General features: G+C 40.1%; 3 protein-coding genes across 3 annotated transcripts; 1 reads left to right on the top strand and 2 right to left on the bottom strand.

Moving 5' to 3' along the window:
• The first annotated feature begins 3,695 nt into the window (after positions 1-3,695).
• On the top strand, positions 3,696-6,809 carry LOC112189207 (GRAS family protein RAM1). The gene is made up of 3 exons (XM_024328484.2): positions 3,696-4,946; positions 5,320-6,469; positions 6,683-6,809. The coding sequence occupies exons 1-2, from the start codon at positions 3,945-3,947 to the stop codon at positions 6,439-6,441; spliced, it is 2,124 nt and encodes a 707-aa protein (XP_024184252.1). The 5' UTR covers positions 3,696-3,944; the 3' UTR covers positions 6,442-6,469; positions 6,683-6,809.
• Positions 6,810-7,129: 320 nt separating this feature from the next.
• LOC112184142 (membrane-anchored ubiquitin-fold protein 3) lies at positions 7,130-10,127 on the bottom strand. The gene is made up of 4 exons (XM_024322422.2): positions 9,968-10,127; positions 9,621-9,842; positions 8,094-8,264; positions 7,130-7,596 (listed from the first exon to the last, which is right to left on the bottom strand). Exons 2-4 carry the CDS (start codon positions 9,748-9,750, stop codon positions 7,541-7,543), a joined length of 357 nt encoding a protein of 118 aa, XP_024178190.1. The 5' UTR covers positions 9,751-9,842; positions 9,968-10,127; the 3' UTR covers positions 7,130-7,540.
• Positions 10,128-14,597: 4,470 nt separating this feature from the next.
• LOC112183462 (glutaredoxin-C5) lies at positions 14,598-15,460 on the bottom strand. The gene has a single exon (XM_024321842.2). The coding sequence runs from the start codon at positions 15,349-15,351 to the stop codon at positions 14,977-14,979; it is 375 nt and encodes a 124-aa protein (XP_024177610.1). The 5' UTR covers positions 15,352-15,460; the 3' UTR covers positions 14,598-14,976.
• Between the last annotated feature and the right edge of the window lie 6,567 nt (positions 15,461-22,027).

Raw genomic sequence — 22,027 nt, 5'->3', positions numbered from 1 at the left:
TACAAGCAACAGTATGGTGTTGATTATAGGGAAGTTTTTGCTCCAGTTGTGAGGCTTGACACAATCAGGTTAGTGATATCAGCTGCAGCACAAAATGCATGGCCTATCTATCAGTTGGATGTTAAATATGCGTTTTTGCATGGAGAGTTGCAAGAGCAGATGTATGTTGATCAGCCCACTGGTTATGTGCAAAAAGGTAGTGAGAAGAAAATCTACAAGCTGAAAAAGGCTCTTTACGGGCTTAAACAATAAGCTAGAGCTTGGTATAGCCGTATAGATGCCTACTTTGCTGGAGCTGGGTTCAAAAAGTGTCCTTATGAGCATACTTTGTACATCAAATGTGGAGCTACATGGAAGTACTTGATTGTTTTCTTGTATGTAGATGATCTAATCTACACCGGAAATGATGAACTGATGTTTCATGATTTTAAGAAGTCTATGATGGGGGAGTTTGATATGACGGACCTGGGATTGTTGCATTACTTCCTTGGCATCGAGGTAGTACAATCAGCAGCTAGAATCTTCATTACACAAAACAAGTACGCACTGGAGGTGTTGGAGAAGTTTGAGATGAAGAACTACAATTCTGTTGCAATCCCAGCAGAACCAGGATTGAAGTTGGTTAAAAATCCTGAACTGGGATTGAAGTTAGCTAACGATCCTAAAAGCAAGAAGGTTGACAGCACGTTCTTCAAACAAATTGTTGGTAGTCTGATGTACCTCACAGCCACAAGGGCTGATATAATGTTTGTAGTAAGCCTTATTAGCAGGTTTATGAAGCATCCAACTGAGCAACACATCGTTGTTGCAAAAAAGGTGTTACGCTACTTGAAAGGTACAATTGATTTTGGTATCTTTTATAAGAAGGGAGAAATGTCAGAACTTGTTGGGTTTACTGATAGTGATTATGCTGGGGATGTAAATGATAGGAGGAGTACTTCCGGTTATGTGTTTATGATGGGTAGTGGGGCTGTTTCTTGGTCATCAAAGAAGCAGCAAGTTGTCTCTTTGTCAACAACTGAAGCCGAGTTCATTGCCGGAGCATCATGTGCTTGTCAAGCAGTATGGTTAAGGAGAATGCTTGGAGAATTAAATTTTCCTCAAGTGGAAGCTACTGCAATTTATTGTGACAATAGTTCTACCATCAAGTTGTCAAAGAATCCGGTGTAACATGGCAGGAGCAAACACATTGATATAAGGTATCATTTCCTTCGTGATTTGACAAAGGATGGCATCATTGAGTTGGTTCATTGTAAAAGTGAAGATCAGATTGCTGATATCCTAACAAAGCCTCTCAAGGTTGCTACATTTATGAGGCTGCAAGGACTACTTGGTATGTGTTCTTTGAAAGAAGTTGCTGGTGATATTACTGATGCACGTGGATTGACTTGCTGGAGTTTCTTAGTTAAACTGATGTCTTGATGACTTTAGGTGTTTTCTGTTTTGAATTAGCTTTGAATAAGTAAAAGTCCTAGTCTACTAGGAGTTTGTTTTGTTTACCAAGTCTTTAGGGAAATCCCATGAACTTAGGAGTTGTTAGTCATGGGTAGTTGTTCCAGATTTTTTGCTTAGTTTGTTACTTTGTTTTGTACGCTCTATTTATACAGAGCCTCTTTCAATCAATGATAATGCAATTCAGTTCCAATAATCCTTCTCTGTTTCATATCGTTCTCTTATTCTAACATATATACCTCCATTTATGAGATGAATAAAATTTCAAACAATTCATTCTCTCAATACTTCTCAAGTTCTTATCTTATTTTTGACTAACACTAGCATATATGTCAAGGATATTTAGCTGGAGATTGAAAAACAGAGTTGACAATTATATTTTTATTGATCAATAAGGATCTACAAGGCAGTGCTTTGAAGTTTGACCTGACCATATGTTTGATCAGAATACAGGCCAAACGAGTAGTCCATACTACAGTTCATGATCCATCATCTGTATTTGTTAGTTCATATACAGTTGCATACAACGCAAACCAGATCCACCTGCATCCGGCAAGTAATGAGATCGAATTACTCCAAAGCATTATTTGTTAGCTTCCTTAGCTGCGAAATATTGAAAGTTCTTGTAGGTAATATATATGAAATTAAAAGTTACAGATATTGATTAAATTTTAGTAAAAACATTGACATATACTTCCATGCATATACATAGATTATAGATACCTACTTTTGAATCAAACTGCAAATTGCAGAAACTCTAGGTGCAAAACATTGATAATTTTAGTGCAAAATAATCAGAATAGCATTAGTATCAAGTAATCAAGATATATAGCTAATTAGTTGTTTAGGTTTAGACGCATCATTTTGTAATCGATTTATATAGTTCAAATCTCATTAAAATCTAAGATCGAATGTCAAGATCCATAACCTTTCTATACGTTAGCTTTAGGAGATTGAGACGAGGGAGGATTGATGATGGCGCTGATCAAGTTCTGTCACGAACTAATGAAGCAGCATGTATATATAAACGTAAATGCTAAGCTTTCCTAGCTAGCTCGATTTGGAAAAGATGCTGCTGACTTGTGCTCATTGAGCAAGACTGCAGGATTGAGTAGATGCGAGAAAGGACATGCAAGGTACGTGTGGTGTTGTTATTATGATTAATTAATTGATTGATTGATTAAGAAGGATGGATAGAAAGAGCTAGAAAGAGATCAGATGCCGCCTAAGAGCTAGAGATGGGGAAGTTGTGGACAAGCGCTTCGTTCCTTTGGCAAATCCAAAGCTCAGGCGGCGCCACCGACGCCATAACCGACGATTCTGCCTATGTCCCATTCTTGGCTTCTTTCTTCGCTCCACCGTCTCACATACACACGTCCTGCCACTTCTCCTTATTTACCTTTACTCAAACACTCATCCTACCTTTGTCTTGTTCTATTATCACATTTTGCCCACCACTTCTCCTAATTTGACTCCCATCATCAAATTTCTTTCTTCAGTAACAATGAAGCAAATATTGATCCATTGGAAAAACTAGAAATGAGAATTAATTTATTTTTCTTTGTTATTTTAAGCTGAGGTGAGCTAAAAATAAAAACAGAAAATGATCGGAGAATAAAAGTGTAGATTATAAACAAGTTAACACATGCATATCTAGAATAACATAAGATATTTTTTACACCAATAAGTATATGAATGCGTGTTCCATAAGAGTTTTGAGTTCACAGGTCATCCGCTAATCACCCTATCTTGTCACTAAACTATGGTTGGTTTATTATAGCACGGCTCTAGCTAATATCTTTTTTGTACGTTCCTTAAGCCTCTAGCTACCCAAATTTTAAACCAATTTAGCTCAAAAGTCTAATGAGAGTCTTGTTTCCTCTTTGTCATTACCTATTTCTGCAAGTCTCTTTCCCTCTAGTCCTTTTCATCTTCTTTCCCCTTCCACAGATCTTTCTCCGAATTAGGATTATCGCTTAACCAATGACCAATTCTACATTCCCAATTATTGAAGGGTATATCGCAAAAGTACCTTGTTTCAGCTGGGCCGGCCCAAGGAATGTGGGGCCCGAACCTTTCAAATTTTGTCTCTTATGCCTTCCTAAACCCCAAAGCTCAGTAACATACAGTCAAAACTTCAAACAGGTGACAAAAGATGACAAAATTAATCCCCTAGTAAACAGCTAAAGCATAGTGTGAGGAGATGAAATATAGGCAGACGATCCATCACAAACCTACAAACACTAACCCTTAATTTCTTTTGGGCCTGTCCCTAAAATCTCTTTCCCTTCTGTTTGGACAACCTTCTCAGCAAAAAAAAAATTTCTGGACTAGGAGACAAGATACCCTCCAAATAAGAAGAGAACTTTAAGAGTTTCTTCTCTTTCCATATTAACTTGCTAGCATAATAGCAATAGCTTCAATTATCTATAGCATGAGAGCAAAGTTGAAACCAAAAATCTCCATTTAATTTTTAGTGTATTGTTTTCAAAATGATGATGAACTCTCATTGTGGGAGCATGGGTTCGATCAAGAGTGAGAACTCATGCAGCGATTTCAAACCAACTTCTCCCAACGAATCAACAATAATGTCCGAACCACCAAAGAAAGCTACGAGTACTACCACTACTGCTCTGTCTTCCTCCGACATGATGAATCACAGTACTACTAGCTTAACCCCACCGAGCCTCAACTTCCCAGCTCTCAAATTCGAGCTAGAAGGCGACGTCGAAGTTGAATCACCAGACCATTCCATATGGGAGTCGTTGTTTTCGGAACAATTTGATACTGATTTCATGGTGTTGTCCCCGGTGGCAAACACGAACAATAATCTACCCAACTCTCCTCGTACTTTCGGTTACAATGGTCAGGCGATTCAGGGACAGACTAGCTTTTCGGGCTGCTCTCCTCCTCGCTTTGGTTCACCTCCTCTCGGAGCTTTCAGCAGGGACAACAGCAAAGGAAAGGGACTAAGTCCACTCCGGAGGGTTTTCAACTCTCCCGTGAATTACATACAGCAAGAGCCGGAGAACCTGCAGTCACTACCACCAGCGTCAATCGAAGACTTCTTGGATGACTATCAAAGAGACGGCTTTGTAGCAGCGTATAGTGACCCTAACCTTAACCCAACAACCACATGCACATCAAAGATGTCAGGAGGAGGAAGCAATTTGTCCTCGCAATCTTATCACAACCCAATGGTTTCAATGGATTGCAACATGTCAACAACCATGCAAAACCCTTCCAGGTTTTCGCGATCGGTGAGCGAAACATCGTTAGTTACGGCGTGTAACTCTCAGATGACCCAAGAGTCGAGGGGGGGTGGAGCATATCAGCAGATGGGATCCAACTGTAGTGCACCGTTATCACAACAATTGATGCACGAACGCCAGCAAGAGAAGCAACACATGCAGATGCACCCACAAAAGCAACACCACAACAACCACAATTACAATTTGATGGCGCCTTCTCTTCCTCCTGTTGCACCTGAGCCGGTAAATTTTTCTATATCTTATAAGACTTATCCTTGTGCAAATAGGAAAATATGAGACTCATCAAATTTGTTTGCCTGCCTTTACATAGAAATGAAGTGTTACTATACATGTTTTGCTGAAAGCTAAAAACAGCGCTTGCTAAATGAAGCATTATCACATCATTACTTTGATAAATAAACTTAAGAACACATTAATTTTGTGACTATAAAAGTCTCTTGATTAGTTATTTTTTATCCGGTCTACCTTGTGATGCATCAAATTCATTAAATAATAATTTATATACGGGTTATATATAGCTTACTTGTTAAAAATAAATAAACCAGTGATTGAGTGACATCATTTGGCTAATATATTGATCTATATATACGTGCAGGAACAAGACAGTGGTCTCCAACTGGTTCATCTCCTTCTTGCTTGTGCAGAAGCTGTTGCGAAAGAAGATTACATGTTAGCAAGAAGGTATCTCCACCACCTCAATCAAGTGGTGTCGGCTCTTGGCGACTCCATGCAACGTGTTGCCGCCTGCTTCACAGAAGCCTTAAGCGCACGCCTTGCCGCAACTCTAACCACCAATCCAAGTGCTTTGGCGCCCAAGCCCTTCTCTCCTTTCCCTCCCAACTCCCTAGAAATCCTCAAGATATACCAAATTGTCTACCAAGCCTGCCCCTACGTCAAATTCGCTCACTTCACCGCTAACCAAGCCATTTTCGAGGCGTTTGAGTCCGAAGAACGTGTGCATGTTATTGACCTCGATATTCTTCAAGGTTATCAATGGCCAGCTTTCATGCAAGCCCTAGCAGCCCGATCGGGCGGTGCCCCATTTCTCCGAATAACTGGAGTCGGTCCATGCTTAGAGGCGGTGAAAGAGACGGGCCGGTGTTTGACTGAATTAGCAATCTCTCTTCACGTCCCCTTTGAGTTTCATGCAGTTGGAGAACAACTAGAAGACCTCAAACCACACATGTTCAACCGAAGAATAGGCGAAGCCCTAGCAGTGAACACCGTGAACCGTCTCCACCGCGTTCCGGGGAACTGTCTCGGCAACTTATTAGCCATGATCCGTGACCAAGCACCCAACATTGTGACCCTAGTGGAACAAGAGGCCAGCCACAATGGACCCTACTTTTTGGGCAGGTTCCTCGAAGCCCTACATTATTACTCGGCGATTTTCGACTCCTTGGACGCCACGTTCCCACCGGACTCGGCGCAAAGGGCTAAGGTGGAGCAGTACATATTTGCGCCGGAGATACGGAACATTGTAGCATGTGAAGGAGCGGAGAGGACGGAGAGGCACGAGAGGCTGGAGAAGTGGAGGAAAATAATGGAAGGGAAGGGTTTCAAAAGCGTGCCACTGAGTGCGAACGCGGTGACTCAGTCGAAGATATTGCTGGGTTTGTACTCGTGCGACGGCTATAGAATGACGGAGGACAAAGGTTGCTTGCTGTTGGGGTGGCAAGACCGGTCTATTATGGCGGCGTCTGCATGGAGATGCTAGAGTTAGCTACCTCATCGTCACCATTATTGTACGTGCAAATTTCTCTGTCTTTATTTCACTATTTTTGTCTAAAAAGATCCATGCAAAAAAACCAAAAGAGATGGCGAGAGGAAAGAGACGAAAGCGTTGATTCTGTATGCTCGGGTAGATAGAGACCCCAGGGGCTTTAGGTCAATATTAATCATTTTTTTGTATAATATTTCAGTTGAATAATTAATGAGAATTTTGTTTCTGAATACAGGCTCGAGTATCTATCTGATTCTCGTCTAGCATTGTGTCGTTACCACTGGACTCCGTAGGATCTGAAAATAAAACAATTGGTGGTAAGACAGAAGGGAATTTATTTTTCATTTTGAAAATGAGTGCTGATATATCTAATTCATTACTGCAATAGATATTATAGGTATAATATGATATAAAGAATGCAATGTATATTATTAAAAATGATCACTGATTTTCTATATTAGGCGGATACCATGCTATTATTTCGTCCTTACAGTCAAAAGATATGTAATTCCAAGGTAAAAGACCGAGAATGGATGCAAATTTGGCCAACATTATCATTTGCATCACTTAGTAAAATGCTCTTGTCCTAAACTTGGACAAGGTTTCTCTACTTTGAGACTAATTTGATAACATACTCGGAGCATTAACTTAACCAACCATTGAAACTCAGACTGAAAAACAATTGATAGTTTGATACTCACTGATTCAGATTCAAGTTGTGGAGTACATTGACTTAATTCAAAACGATAGCAATCAGACGAACGGAGATGCATAATGCATCACATTCACAGTATTGACAGTAACTGTAGTATAAACAGAGACAATAACCACCATTCCAACCCCATAAGCTTTGTATAAATTATATTTTTTCTTCTGATACATACTAAGCTACCAAAATACATCAAGCACCCATTTTATAAAACGCAAAGACTACACTAACATGCACTGTTAAACAGGAACTCCCTCCAAGTGATAATGGGGGATAGGACTGTTGTACAAATTATTTTCTCTCCAGCTACTCACTTCCATGTTCCAGGAGACCCCAGCCAAGCTTCACAGTCTTCACCATTGTCATGAGGATTGACCGACTCTCTTACAATATTGAACATGAACATATGTGTTTCCTCGGGGCCTCATCAATCTTCTTTTCTGTTCATGACAGCAAACTAATATTCAGTAGATGCAGTGGATGCCAACAAATCTGTAGTATCTCATGAAGTTCTAATTCATTTTGGAATTATGCAAAGACAGTTTTAACATAGAAATAATGATGGTTGAAATAGAGTTAGTATTCTAGGAGTTTTCTTCACAATCCTAAGTGAGGACAATCCACTACAACAAGGGTGCCATTGGTGAACCAAGAATAAATAAGCAATGCATGGGAGGTAACTAATGCTCAAAACTCTGAGCTTTTGTGGTGTCAAGACCAACAAGGTTCCACTTAAGTTCATGGAATTGAATAAGTGAGAAAGAAGAAGGCAGTGCTCCTTGCTGATAACAGACTAGCTTTGAAAAGGGCAAAGCCCAATTCCTACTGAAGTCATTATACTAAGATATCTGACCTGACTAAAAAAAAAAAATGTAAACAAAGAAGTTCAGAGCAAGAGAGCCATTGCATTAAATAATTAACTGAGGATGAAATCTACCTGTTTTTGCTTTTGCTACAGAAGGCTGAACAACAACATGCATGGTGATAATTCCTCTTGGAAGCTCTCCAAATGGTACTCTACACTGGCCAACAGTCTTGTTGTTTTCCAAGATCTTCCCAGCATTTATCAATTTTATGTCGTTTGCTCCTTTTGGTGAAATTTTTTTATCTAATAGAATAACAAACAGATAAATTTTAGAAGGCCAAAAACAATAAGCAGGAGACAAGTTGAACCAACAAAGGCCACAATTTATCATAATTATATACTTCTTAAGTTGAGACATATATACTTTTAGAGAGACAGAGAGAGTAGCAGCTTTGGCATGCAGTAATTTCAATTCAAAACATTTGCAGATTAAAGCATCAGACAAATTTGTCTACACTGCAGTGAAATGTTGCACACCACAGTTTAGTTTCCCTACCTTAATAAGTTATAGGCATTGACTGAGGTCATAGACAATTTACACCTTTAACCTTACCAAACAACAATTGACATCAAATTACAAGTGTTAAGCATTCAGAGCTCAAACAGCTCTAACCTCTCAGGCTCTCACTGCCTTAAACCAACAATAACTACCACTTTACACACTAAAATACTTAGCATTCCAGGGAATGTCTTTTAGTTACATAGATATCAAGCATGCTAAAAGAAAGCAACTAAAGAAGGACCTCATACATGATTACGAAACAGAGAGTAAACTAATTTTATATAAATGGTTCTCCAGAGCTACTATTATCCAGGTCCACGAAGTAGTAGTTGGGAATTATAGCTCAATTATGTCTCTTTTTTAACTATAATAGTAGCAGAGCCTCCCTGTAACCAGATAGCATGTCTAGATGACACCTTTGGCTAACAGCAAACTACAGTATACGACAACTAGCCTATTCTTTGAAACAGAAATCACTTTGGTTCAAAAGAAATTTTGAAACTCATACCTCTTTTTTCTACTGAAATCACATGATGTAGCCACATACTTTTCCTCCTAAAAGTTCATTTTGTATGAAGAGTAGCTTTTTCTCTGGTATTTATTGGTTATTAGCCTTCTCAACAATAGAAAAGCAGTTTACTTGACACATTCCCCAAACACATAACAATGAATCCACTAGCAGTGTGGAACAATCAGTGGTGGTGCTCGTCTAATTCCAACATTCAAACATAGTATTTTCATGTTGGATATCAAGACTTAAATGTAGAAAAATTCAACACATAAAAACTGCCTCTATATGAACCACCAGCACCAAAGCACTTAAACAAAAGAAAGCATTAACTTGAGATTGTTATCAAGCTCAATTAGTTGGCTTATTAATTGGAATCAGGAAGCCCACTAATCTTTCTATGCGCAAATTGGTTTGAACAAACATTAATGTAAACTCTCAAGTGAAAGCCACCCGAAAACCTTAGGTTTGTCATAAAGTCCAACCCCCCTTCCCCCACAAAAACGAAGAGCAAAATTGAACTCATCACAGCAACATCCACCACAGAAACATTTATATCATGAAAACACACAATGTGGAAGTCTCTGACCTTTAGGCCACTCGGTGACGATTCTCTCCTTAAGCGTTGCCACTGTAGAGGCCGGGGAGTAGCGGAAAGGACCGATATCCGATCCGTCATAGAGTCGGAACTTGAGCTCGACCAAGTCCTCCTCCGGCATTTGAAAGTCCAAAAGCTTTTTTCACACCAATTCAACCACTCACTCAACAAACTCGAAGAGCTAGCTATCAATACCCTCTGTCTGTTAGATTCCTGAGCAGGAAAATACAGAAAACAAGTCACAATTCATTATCCCAAATTCAGGAACAGAAAAGATCAAAACTTTTTCCCGGTCAAAATTCATGAACAGACACAAAGCAAGAACAAATGAAACGCACCTGAAAGAAGGCATGGATGGAGAGCTTTGGGGGGTTTTCGTTCTCGTTCTTCTGGCCAAAAAAAACCCTAGGCTCGATCTTGGTGATTATGAGGCAAGAGATATATAAATATTGATTAGAGATAGATGGATAGAGATTTGTAATTTTATTGGGGATGAAAGAGAGGAAAAGTGAGATTTCAATTTGGAATCTGTCAGTAAATAGTGTAAGACTGAATTTTTTTGTTGTCAGTAAAAAAAAAAAAAAAAAGACCTGAGTAAGAACCAGAGGGTCTGGATTCTCTGTTTCGAGGCCCAGTGCAATTTAAAAATGGGGCCAATGAGAAGATGACAACAGGGGCTTGTTGTTGGAACGCGTCGGTGAGAGAGGGGAGAGAGAGAGACTCGTCAAGTTGACCATAGGTCCACTAAGGTGCTGTACTCGCACAGTCCACATGAATCTTATGGGCCATCAACTATTTTCAGCCCAATATGCTGGGGGGCTAAACCAAGGGAAAATTTTGTGTAGCCTAAGGGTGAAATTGTCACTTGTACATCCTGTTTGTAACCAACAAATTTTCATTTTAACTTTTGAAGTCGGAACCGTTTGTCTTTACTTCATTCTCTGAAGTCTAAAAGAAGAAACTTGAATCAGAATTCTTTAGTTAATCATTTGTACTAAATATAGGATTGAGGATCTTGATTGGTTGACACAAAATAACAATATTTGGTTTGATTGATTTTTTTTTTTAGGGCAACGGAAGACGAATCCATTAATATAAATCATAACGACCTCACTCGGCCAAGCATGAAGGGTACAAACACCCTTCATATTACAATGCAAGCTCATCAGAGAACTCAAAAACCAAAGGGAATCCAAAAAACTAAAATCCAACAAAGAAACTACCAGCAAAAGCAATAAACTAGAAAACTAAAAAAACTATGGCTTCCAAAGTGTGACACCTCCTTGATTCCTTTGAAGCCTAAGACCCTTTTGGTGTACATCACCAAAACCAATGAGGCCTCATCACACCCTAATAGATAGAGGGGAGCTTCTCCTACTTGGACTGGGAAGCAGACACAGCTGCCACACCCGCTAGCATGCTGCCACGACCCTCATCCGTTGAGCCTAACACCATGGAAGAACCACCACCCATAGATGCCGCCTGCTTAATCTTGTTTCTCTGTCCCCGAGGCCTACCTTTCTTCTTATAGACCTTGGGAGGTGACGTCACCTTCACCTCCACCAAACCATCAGAGGAAAATTCCAACCCAAGATTTTCCGGTTGCAAAGTGGCTGGGGCAAGAGCTAGACCATGTTTAGCTCTCTTAACATCCTCTGAAGTCTCCTCCTCCCTAGGACGACGTATCCCCACGACTGGAACAGAGGCCGACGTGCCCTTAAACCCCGGCAAAGTCGCCAACTTCAGCAAGTTAGGGACTTTGAATGTCAAAAGCAAGGAAAGAGAGGGCTGGGAGTTAGCCCTAAACACAAGGGCTGGGAGAGCCAACCCAGGAGCCTGCTGCGAGCCCTCCTCCACCACAGTATTGGTTTCCGACTCATCCTCCCTAGGACACCGCTGCCCACCGTGATTCAAGAGAGCACAAAGCCTGCAACGCCCCATAAGCCGCTCATACCGGAAACGCAACGTCAGGATATCAGTGGGTGAAACCTTAACCCTATGATCTAGGCGCACCGGACCATTGATGGAGAGGACAAGCCGAATTTGAGCTTCCCCACGACGAAGAGCCAAGCGATCCACCTCTAGAACCTCTCTAATTGTCCCTCCCACCAACCTAACAGTAAGTTCAGTCAAGATACCCGGTGGGATGCCCTCAAGTACAACCCAGATCCAAATAGAATCAAGCTTCACCTTAGCAGTCTCTGAGAATCCATCATAATCATTCAACAAAATCATAGCCCATTGAAAGCCCCACGGACCTCCGTTCTTCACCCGCGCAAGATCACGTTCAAGGGTTGTTGATACCCAAATTTCCACAAGTTCAAATTTAACAAGTGACAGGCAAAGGGGATGAGTCATCAACCTCGTAACCTAAATATTGGGCCTTCGAGCAAGCCCATTTCACATCAAAAGGAAGCTCTCTATTTAGCAAGCAATGCGAGAAGCCCAAACACTCAAACGATTGACATGCATTTTGTTAGGAGCCAACACGCTTATTTACCATGCAATACACGTAAACCCAAGCTACGTTTGGGGCTTATACGAAGGGATGTGGTGTGGAAGGTAACAGATTTTGTGAGGCCTATTGTTAAGTTAACGTCCATTGACAATTTTGGGCTTGGGGACCAAAATTCATGCTTGAGGGTCTAGAATCTTAACAAAGGCTAGTAGAGAGATGAAAGCAGGCCCAGCAAAACTCAAAGCCCATCATAATTACCTCCTTACCAAAAGCCCATTACAATAGCCTCTTGCCCAAGCTCGTTGAAACCATCTTCTTCCCCAAACCAGAATGTTGTTCTATCAAAATTGCTGCTGGGATTGATGCTTCACCACTTTTGGCAAAAACCCTTAATCCATGGAAAAGCTTTCTGATTCATATACCCAGCAATCCCGTTTCAATTTCCAATAGCCCTCAAACTTTGTGATTACAATTTACAATAGCAGAAAATAAGGGATTAGAATCCCTCAATGATCACAGTAGCACAAAATCTGGGATCTTCACCGCCCCATGCCTGTACCACCGGCCTTCACTCTCATAGCAAGACCCAGCTTTCACCCTTTTAGTTTCATGGAGAAAACAAAAGTTGAAAGCTTTAGGATTATCCCACCAAAACTAAGAATACCACTTCAAAACCCCCAGTTCTTAGCACGAATCTTCCCCTCCTATCTCCACTATAAAAAGCGGGTTCATCGCCGTTGGAAGCAAGCCACAACAACCCAGAAACATCAAGCAAGATATCAAGCTCTATCTCTGAATCCCTAGCCATCAATTCCTCCCAATCAACCTTAACCTAAAACCCAGAAATCACGCCATTGCTGGAACTCTCTCTCTCTGCTAAACTCCCAGGTATCTAGCTCCCACACCATATCTACCTATAAGTTCTGTTCGAGTGAAAATTAACTCCAATCGCTGTTGTTATCATCCGGTCCAATCGTTGTTGTTATCATCAAGCCAAATAGCTGCTGTTATCATCTAGCGGGTTACAACGAAGTTGTTCTCAGGTCTAACCTTTGAACAATTTTGGGCCTAGTCTCACTTAATCAAGAGGGTCTTGCTGCAAAAAGTCCAAATCACAAAGTCACCCTCACAAGGGTGAATGTAAACAGAAAACGGTCACCTCGGGGTTGGACCTTCACCGTCCTCGTCCCCGTCAATCTCCACATGGATCTAACCGCACTCCGGAACGAATCCAAAACCACCGCCCTACAAGTGTTGAGTCTCCCCACCAAGTAAAAATGGCAAGCAAGAAATTCCTTCCCCGGAACCCTAAGGTTCCCCAAATCCACCGGTCCTTCACCCTCTCTGAGCGACAACTTAGTCGCTAGCCTGGCAGTCATGGAGGCAATAATAGCAGCCATGAAGCGGGACGCCGCACAACTCGATTGTTTGCATAACTTATGTATAAAATGTGCCAAAAATAAAAGGTAATAGTTATAAAAATTTAGAGTAAGAATTATGGTGAATGAGCACATTTAGTATGAACCTAAGAACCCATGCATAGAAATATTGATGTTCTAATAGCCAAAGGTCTCAAAGAATCCTTAGTCATCGGTTGATCACAAGAAATTGATACAAGATATTGAAACATACATTTTTCTTATTATTTATTACACAATAACTTATCGTTCATAATTGTTTAGAATTCAGATATTCGTAATTGTAATGACATTGTCACTAAATGAAGTAGTTGTGAATAAAACATTTAGACTTTAACACAATTAGTTCAAAATTCCGAAGTTTGTTAGAAATCTAACTGAAAAATTAGCAAGTGCTATCTAACACACATGCACATGAAATTTAATCATGAGATGGCTTATAGTTGACGCGAACGAAGTCCAAATAAACTCCAGTTTGACCCAAAAAAAACAGTCCCCACACTTTTTTGGTCTGAAAAATAAACTCCCACTCATAAAACTCAGAAAGCCCAAGAGGTTGCAGCAACTGAAAAGACTCGAGCAGTACGTCGAGCCTACCATCACAGTTGGAAATTAAAGTTTTCTGATCCAAAGGCATTTGCCAGCCAAAGGTGGGTGCAGCTCTATTTGATTTCAGTCAAGTTCATTATGGGCACTACGAAACTAAACTAAACTGCCACATTTTCCGGCGCAAGAACGATTCTCCCTGCACTTTTAGTTTACCACTCTGACCAAATCCGGACAGGAAAACAGATGGTGATTGGTGACGCAGCATGTTTTATGTTTTGTTCACAAACAACGCCGTTGTTCCTTTTTTGTCCCTTCACTGACCAACAAATTAATTGTCTTGCGTCATATATATTACACTGCTTTTTCTTCTTCCTAAGCACGAAGGTTTGGAATAAAAAACAACGTGGAAGTTACAGAGTACAGACAGCAAACTAAAATTAACTTGAAAATCTTGTGTTGAGCAACTGTGCAAATATATAAAGTCAGAGACAAAGACAACACCGAAGATTAATTAATGTAAGAAAAACTTTTTTTTTTTTTTTTTTTTTGCACTTTTCTTGTATACAGAGGAGGGAGAAGTTACATTCCCACCGAACTAACGCCCATGGTAAAACCATAAAAAAAAAAAAAAGTACTCAAAAGGCAGTCCAACACACCCATTTCTAGACTCTAGAAAGAGAGATCCCGGAAAAGCTAAAAAACGGAACATAAAACTCGGAAAAGAAAATTATGCATAAGAACTAGTAGCTAGCTAATGAGACATGGATTAAATTAGTGATTAGTGTCTCCCAAGATGTGGAGGGGGTGAAACTCACAAACTTCTTCACTCCTCTTCCTCTGCATTCCTTGCTTACTTAATTTGCGCTATGTTATAAGTGATCATTTAGTTTTTGTTGATGAAAAGAGCTAGCAGTCCTCTAAATCAGAGCCAGAGAGCCCCAGCCTCTTTGAGAAGAGGGACGAGCGAGCCATTAATGTGCGAGGCCATGACTCTGTCCATGGTTCCGACGAGCTTCCCACCGATAAAGACCACCGGCACAGCGTTGGAGGTCCCCAAGATCCTCATCAGAGCCTTCTCCAAGTCCTTGCCTCCTCTGGGATCCTCGTCTAGCTCGTACACCGTTGGATTGACCCCCATGCCGCAGAAGAGCCTCTTGATGGCGTGACACATGCAACAGCTGCTGATGCTGAATATCACCACCGCGTTCTCCGACGCCATCCTCTCTATGCGCTCCAGTGAATCACCGTAACTGCTCGTGGCCATGTAAGAACCCCATGACTCAGTTTGGTAATGCATTTTGATAATCAACAACTATAGAAGTCGAGGTAATTTTCTTGGTTAAAGACTAGAAGAAAGTCGCTAGCTAAGCAAGGAATGGAGATTGGTGATGAGTGGAAGGAAGGAAGGAAGGGTTGGTATTTATAGAAGTGATTTTGGACCAGGAGGTTAAAGGGCAGTGTTGGGAATAAAAAAAAATGAAACCGGTCTACTGTGTCGTCAGCGCATGCAAGAGAGAGAGAGAGAGGTTTGGGGCAATCTTTTTCTCATGCTAGTACTTAATATGTTATAATTGGAGGTGTTTAATAGAGGTGGAAGCTTTATGGGATAGAGATGAGACAATGAGGTCAGGCTTTTTCAGCGGAGACTTGGTTAATAGACGGCTGAGCCCGACCTCTTGTCGGTCCCTAACCCTAACTCTAAATTAATAAGCTCATGCTGCTCAGGCTTTATGTGATTCGTATTAATTTTCGAATTAAGAACGTGCCAGTCACAAACCTTTGTTTCTTCTCTTTGATATAACCCTTCATGCGCATTTCACCATCTCTAGCTAGCTATCTATAATTCTATTTAGCTAGAATTAGTTTAAATCGATCTTTCATGATTTTGGATGAGCTCGAATTTGTATCAACTGGATACCCACGTAGCTAATTTCCTAATTGCTTAAGGAGTTAAGGGCTGCTTGATAATTTTGTATTCTCAACATGCTTGATTAGATGCCCTGTAAATATTTTTGGTTTTGGTCGGTGTCTTTTTTCTTCTTATCGATCTAAAGAACTTCTTTTTTGCAAATACTAGAATAATATTAGTATCTTACTTATTGTCTCATACCCATGTGGGAATTTATGTCATTACTAGTTTTCATTATCATTGCGTATATTATCAATCCGATCATTCTTTAGAATATTTTCTTGCAGATCAAAGTTATCTCCCACATATCAATGGAAAAGGAGTAGGCTCACATATGTTTGTTAATTGAGAAAAAGAATAAAGCTCCATATTCTGTATATATATTACAAACTGCAAAATGGTTTATGGAATCATTGGCAGGATAAAAGTTTTACACGTGTACCAAAATTAGTCGTATGTAAAAGAATTTAACTGGTTGATTTTGAATAAATATATGAGAAACATGCATGTATTACAAACTTATTAGTAATTAAGAACTCCGCCATTGTGGTATGACTTTATCCTTTTTGTATTGAAATAAAATGAATATGCAACCAAGCAGCAAGTGCAGCACATGCTAAGGCTTCATGGGTCACAGTACGCATGCTTAGACATGTATGCAGCATGTCCACTGTGAACCAGTAACTTTTTCGTATTCTGGTATCAAATAAAACATAATAATATGAATTTCGGGTACTAGTATTCAAGCTAAAGCATAAAACCCCAGAAAATAAGTTAAAGAAGAACGAAGCAGAGAGATCGAATGCAGAGGTAGAGCTTAAAAAGGGGTGTAGTGTCCGTACATGAAGTTCCTTTGAGCAGAAAAAAGGAGGTTTTTCTGTGTACTTTTTGGGTTCTTGGGTCGCTGGCATGGCCGGCTTTAATTAATTACGTGCATATATTTGCAGGGGGAAGTAAATACATACATTATAAGGTGCAGTGCAGCTGGGCAATTGCTGGGAGAGAGGGAGATAGCTAGCAGCTGGGGGAAGAAAAAGAAACTGATATTATTCGATTGTGCTTTGATCACAATTGTCAGAATACTCGACACCTCTTTAAATTTCTACTTACGTACGCCTGGCTTGTTATTAATTAGGCTTTTACCCTTTTTTCCCAATAGTAAAGAATCTACCTTCTTCTTACCCGTGTATATATATACACACACATATATATATTTATATATATGTACATAGATCGATGTACATGATGCAGCAGTGTACACAGTTGCAATAATACTAGCGTAAGCCCGTGAAGGTGTACGTACGTGTGTATGTGAACGTACGTAGACATGACTTTAACTATAGATGCAGTGCGTTACGTACGAACTAGCTAGCTAGCTAGTTGCAGTAATGCAGTCACAGAGACTCAGAGAGGTCGAGAGAGATAGCCTGGATTGTAACCCACGCCGGATGTAGCAGTGTAAGTCTATCTCTATATAGCTAGTTAGGGGTCTGGAAAGGCTTAAAAAGCATTGAATTGCCAATACATGCATGCATGCTTCTCTCTGGATCGATCAATACCCTGAACCAGTTCGGGTACTGTGACTGTCTCTCTCTTTCTCTCCCATGCACGCACCTTTGCTTGTGTATATCCGATCATATTATCTGGTCAAAACTGCTGTATCCATCGGTCAATCAGTTCATTTTAACTTATCATATCTCATGACTGAAACGATCGACCTGAACCGTTTGTCAGGTTGATCAAACGGTGGGGGATGTTCTGAATAGGTATTCTGAATATTGGGAACCTAAAACAAACCCCTGCCTGCATATTTTTGGTCGTACGTAAAAGGTTGTATTGACTATACAGAAAAAATAACAGTATGGATGCGTGATCGAGCGTGATCAAATCCTCAGGCTTTTACTTTGTCGCAATGCATATCTTCTTCTGTATGGACGATCAGTTTACCATTTCTGGTTGAACCAGCAGATAGAAAATAAAGCTGGAGCGGGTTAGGATAGCCTAATCGATCGAGGAGCAAGCATTTAATTTCCATATAAAGGTCTTATTGGGAGATGAGACTCTGAGAGAGAGAGAGAGAGAGAGAGAGAGAGAGCCCTGGCCTGAACCACTGAGCAAGATCATAACGTCAAGCAAAATAATCTCCTTTTTTATGTAAACTTTGCTTTAGCGTTTAGCCTTTAGGACTTGTACCATTTGTCCCTTTGCTCCCATTGGTGTGTTTATATTTTATTATCCTGTACGTTTAATTGACCGTTGATTAAACATTCTTAATTTGCTTAACCCAAGAAGACTTCTATTCTTAATATATTAAGTACTCTTAATTAATCTAGCCTCACTATAAACCCCAACACTCTACGCCAAAAGTAATTAAGCAAGTTAGCAAGGTTAATAAGCTTGTTAAAGTAGACTTTGCATTGGAATATAAATAATGGACAAGCTTCACGTGGTGAGGCTAGGGTATAAATTTTGGAAATTGGAATGTGATTAGGGTTAGTGAGGGAGAAGATAAAAGCACACAACAGGTCAGCATGTCGTGGCGAAAAGCCGGTGATTCTCCTAGTGGTTTAGCTCACTAATCTATTCACCATCATAACCTTAAACATGCATGATAGGGCGACGCATGTCGGCAATTGGTTAATTTGCATAATTTCAAAGGTTTCTCGTAATTTGTTAGGGTTGTACCGGCCAAATCGTAGTCCATAGTCCATACACACAAGATATGAAGAAATATGATTTGTGCTCTGCTATGTTACCGGTATATTTTACCGACATATCTTTGTACGGCCAAGTAATTATTATAGAATAAAAAAGAATATACCGGCCGCCGGACAAACATAACCGCTATTAATATCTGTAGGGAGTCCAACTTGTGTATGTGCTATGTAGGAACTGATTAGGAATTATAAGCGGCTAATTAATATATTGTTTGTTGAAGAAGGGCATTATTAGCGCATACTATTAATGAGTGCGTACGTATACAAATTATTTACAGCATTAATTAGTAATAATTTCGAGCGGCATGAAGGAAAAGATTTAACTAGTTGTAGATTAAAAGACTTAAAAATTCTTTTGTGCATCGATAATTTTTTCAATTATTAAAACATACCATCTAATATCATCCTAGCTACCATCCATTTTTATTGATACACATGCAAGTTGGTGTTCTTAATCCGTCCAAAAAAAATAAATCGGCAAAACAAGGAATTGAAACAAGTGAGAATTAGTCGGCCAAACATTTTCTGTGCTTCTGTACACTGTAAACAAAAGTAGATGCAGAGAGAGCTTAATAAATACATGATCCATGTGTGGAGGAGTAAGATGGTGATGATGCATGTCGTTGAGCAAAATCTGACGCAATATTTAATTCGCATATCGCTTGCCTTTTTTAATAATTTGAAAAGAAAAGGGACCAACCCCAAACTAATACAACAAACGCTACTTTTGAGAGGTAGCTTAGCTCCTTGAGCCGTTAAAGCAAACGACATGACGGCTTTACTCAGCCTTTGTTCCTCTCCCATGACGTTAGCCCGACGTTGACTGCTTTTTCTTCCCTTGTTTCCAACTTTTACTGTCATATTTCCCCGCCTAGTGTTTGTCGTTTTCACTTTCGACATCGATGCTTTCTGCACAGGCACAGCTTATACAAGTTCGGTACTTTTTTCTTTTATATTTGTAATTAAATCATAATTAAACAATTTCTGGTATTAAGGGGCTTCAAATATCAATGGCCCTGTTTCTGTTTTTGTTTCTTTTTAGGAATTTGAGCAGTTAGTTTGTGTTTATTTTTTTCGGGGTTTAGCGGATTAGTAATACATTTATTCAGTTAGTATTTGAGTCAAGATTCACGAACATATCCTAGCACATGCATATTAATCTCTCGTTGCAGGCACACGAATCCGAAGGTTATTGAGACTTGTTGATTATAAACTGATAAAAATTGAGACTCGAATGCCTCCATGATAGATTGATTAATTAAACTAATTACCACCCCAAGTGATTTAGCTGTTAGTTTTTGTTAGTCTCTGAAGACAAAAAAATGGATTTAGATTTTTCTTAATTAACTAATATTTGTTAGGAAGAAAAGTCCCTCACTATTGAATATTTAAAAGTGTGGTATATGTGTATCTTGGTATTGGGATCTGTCGGTGGTTTTGTCTCACCTTGTTCATGCGTAGCTGCCTCAGAAATCAGAATTGTTCTTCATGGCACAAGGCATGTCTGGCTGCTACTATTTTGTCCACCTTCTTCATTGGCTACCGGGTTAATTTACTTAATTCCTCGCTCACTTGGGTTAACTGGATGGACCAGCAGCCTTAATTAACTACCTTAATCTACATGGATTTTGCGTAATCCGTTATCAACCCTGAAATTGAACACACAAATCACAATCATTTCTACATTAATTTGCTGATTAAGCTAGTTCAGCAAATCAACCTTTTACGTATATGGTTATCAAGTTTTGAGTTTAACTTATTGTTTGTCATTTGCATGTGTCTTTGCTTTTGTGTTTCGACCACAGTTGGTTGAATTGAGTTAGAGGATAGACAATGGCGGTACCTACCATGGAATTATGTCATCTCATGTCTTACAACACCTTGTCTTGTGTTTGGAACATGTATCCCATCAATTCCCATCCATAAATATACAATATATATATGTTTCTTAATATTATTTCATTTGTTTGTCATGGAGTAGATATTTTTAGCATTATGACATAGTTGGAATTTTTTTTTTAATATGATTGATTTTATTAATAATCAAGTCAGAGTCTAACAGAACTTACATAAGAAATTTCATGACAAATCGGATAAACCTATCTAAGTCACAATTAAACTCATTAAAATCTAAGGGACGCTCGCTGAATAGCAAGCCTAACCTAAGTAAGAATAATTTAGCCCTCTAAGGAAAAAATATTCAGGTAGTCTAATTTTCCAAGCACGCCATTATGGTACAAATATCAACTAGAAACGTCTTAGAAAAACTTATAAAAATTACCCCTACTGCTAAGGCTCGCGTCCAGAATGTCTTATCTTGTTGAAACCCTAAACATGTACCTTCTTCTTCCCGTTGGAGTCGGAGTTAGTACCTACAGCTCTTCAGCATCCAACAACCTCAGCATCATGTTGGTCTTCTTGCTTTCCAGCTCTCCATCTTGAGACTTAGGCCTGTTCGAACGACCCTTAGGCCACCCCTTCTTCTTTAGAGTCTTCTTAATAGTAATCGAGACCTCCACAAGTTCACCAAGATGAAATTCATGAGGTATCATTGCCAATGTAGGTTTGTGTCGCTTCTCCATAGTCCATTCACCACGGCTAAATTTTCGCACCCCCAAAAACTTTGGGTAAATAGCAGCATCAGATCCATGTGCCACCTTAGAAGCAGGCCTATCAACATTCTCATCCACCACCCCATCCAACTCACTACTCAAGTCCACAGTCAGTCCCCCCAACCCACCTTCAGGCCCACTGTCACCCAGCCCAGCAGAAAACCCTATTTTGAAAATAGGGTTTCCAGCAGAGAAATCTGAATCGGCCGCATGCTTCACCCCAGAACTCGAAGACGCCGATCCAGTCATCCAGCAGCCGTAGCCTCCTCCGTCCACCACTCCGGACCCAAACCCACCGCAGGCAGCACCTCATACTGACCCGATGACTCGTCTCTGGACATGTCAACCGCCACCAACGCTGCTGCCAACTTTGGAGCAGTGCTCCCCGAAGCCGCCGCCGTCAAAGCGTTGTCACAACTACCCAGATTGTGGTCGAAGAAGCCACAACCTCGACAAATGCCATGGCATTTCTCCTATCGTAGCTCCAAGTCCACCGCCACCTCCGCCGAAAATGAGTACGCATGTTGAGCCCATACATGGCAGCATACATCATGCACAACCCGGATCCTTTGCACGAGATCTTTCTTCTACAATGTAGCTTGATCATACCTTACAAAGCGTCCCAAGGCATTCCTGAGTAAGGTCAAGGCACGGGCATTACATAGCCATGCGCAACCCTGTCACTGTTACCCAAACCTCCATTGAATTGAGCGGAACCTCCGCTAGATCACGGAT

This window comes from Rosa chinensis, chromosome 2 (assembly GCF_002994745.2).
Source record: "Rosa chinensis cultivar Old Blush chromosome 2, RchiOBHm-V2, whole genome shotgun sequence".
Taxonomy (NCBI): domain Eukaryota; kingdom Viridiplantae; phylum Streptophyta; class Magnoliopsida; order Rosales; family Rosaceae; genus Rosa; species Rosa chinensis.
The sequence above is the reverse complement of the archived record's forward strand: the minus strand, read 5'-3'. Positions and strand labels throughout refer to the sequence as shown.

Excerpts from the sequence above, each read along its gene's own strand:
- LOC112189207 (XM_024328484.2), top strand. The coding sequence starts at position 3,945 with ATGATGATGAACTCTCATTGTGGGAGCATGGGTTCGATCAAGAGTGAG. Across the intron at positions 4,947-5,319 it reads CTCCTGTTGCACCTGAGCCG|GAACAAGACAGTGGTCTCCA; the intron begins GTAAATTTTTCT and ends ATATACGTGCAG.
- LOC112184142 (XM_024322422.2), bottom strand. The coding sequence starts at position 9,750 with ATGCCGGAGGAGGACTTGGTCGAGCTCAAGTTCCGACTCTATGACGGA. Across the intron at positions 8,265-9,620 it reads CGTCACCGAGTGGCCTAAAG|ATAAAAAAATTTCACCAAAA; the intron begins GTCAGAGACTTC and ends TTATTCTATTAG. Across the intron at positions 7,597-8,093 it reads TGTAGCAAAAGCAAAAACAG|AAAAGAAGATTGATGAGGCC; the intron begins GTAGATTTCATC and ends TGTCATGAACAG.
- LOC112183462 (XM_024321842.2), bottom strand. The coding sequence starts at position 15,351 with ATGCATTACCAAACTGAGTCATGGGGTTCTTACATGGCCACGAGCAGT.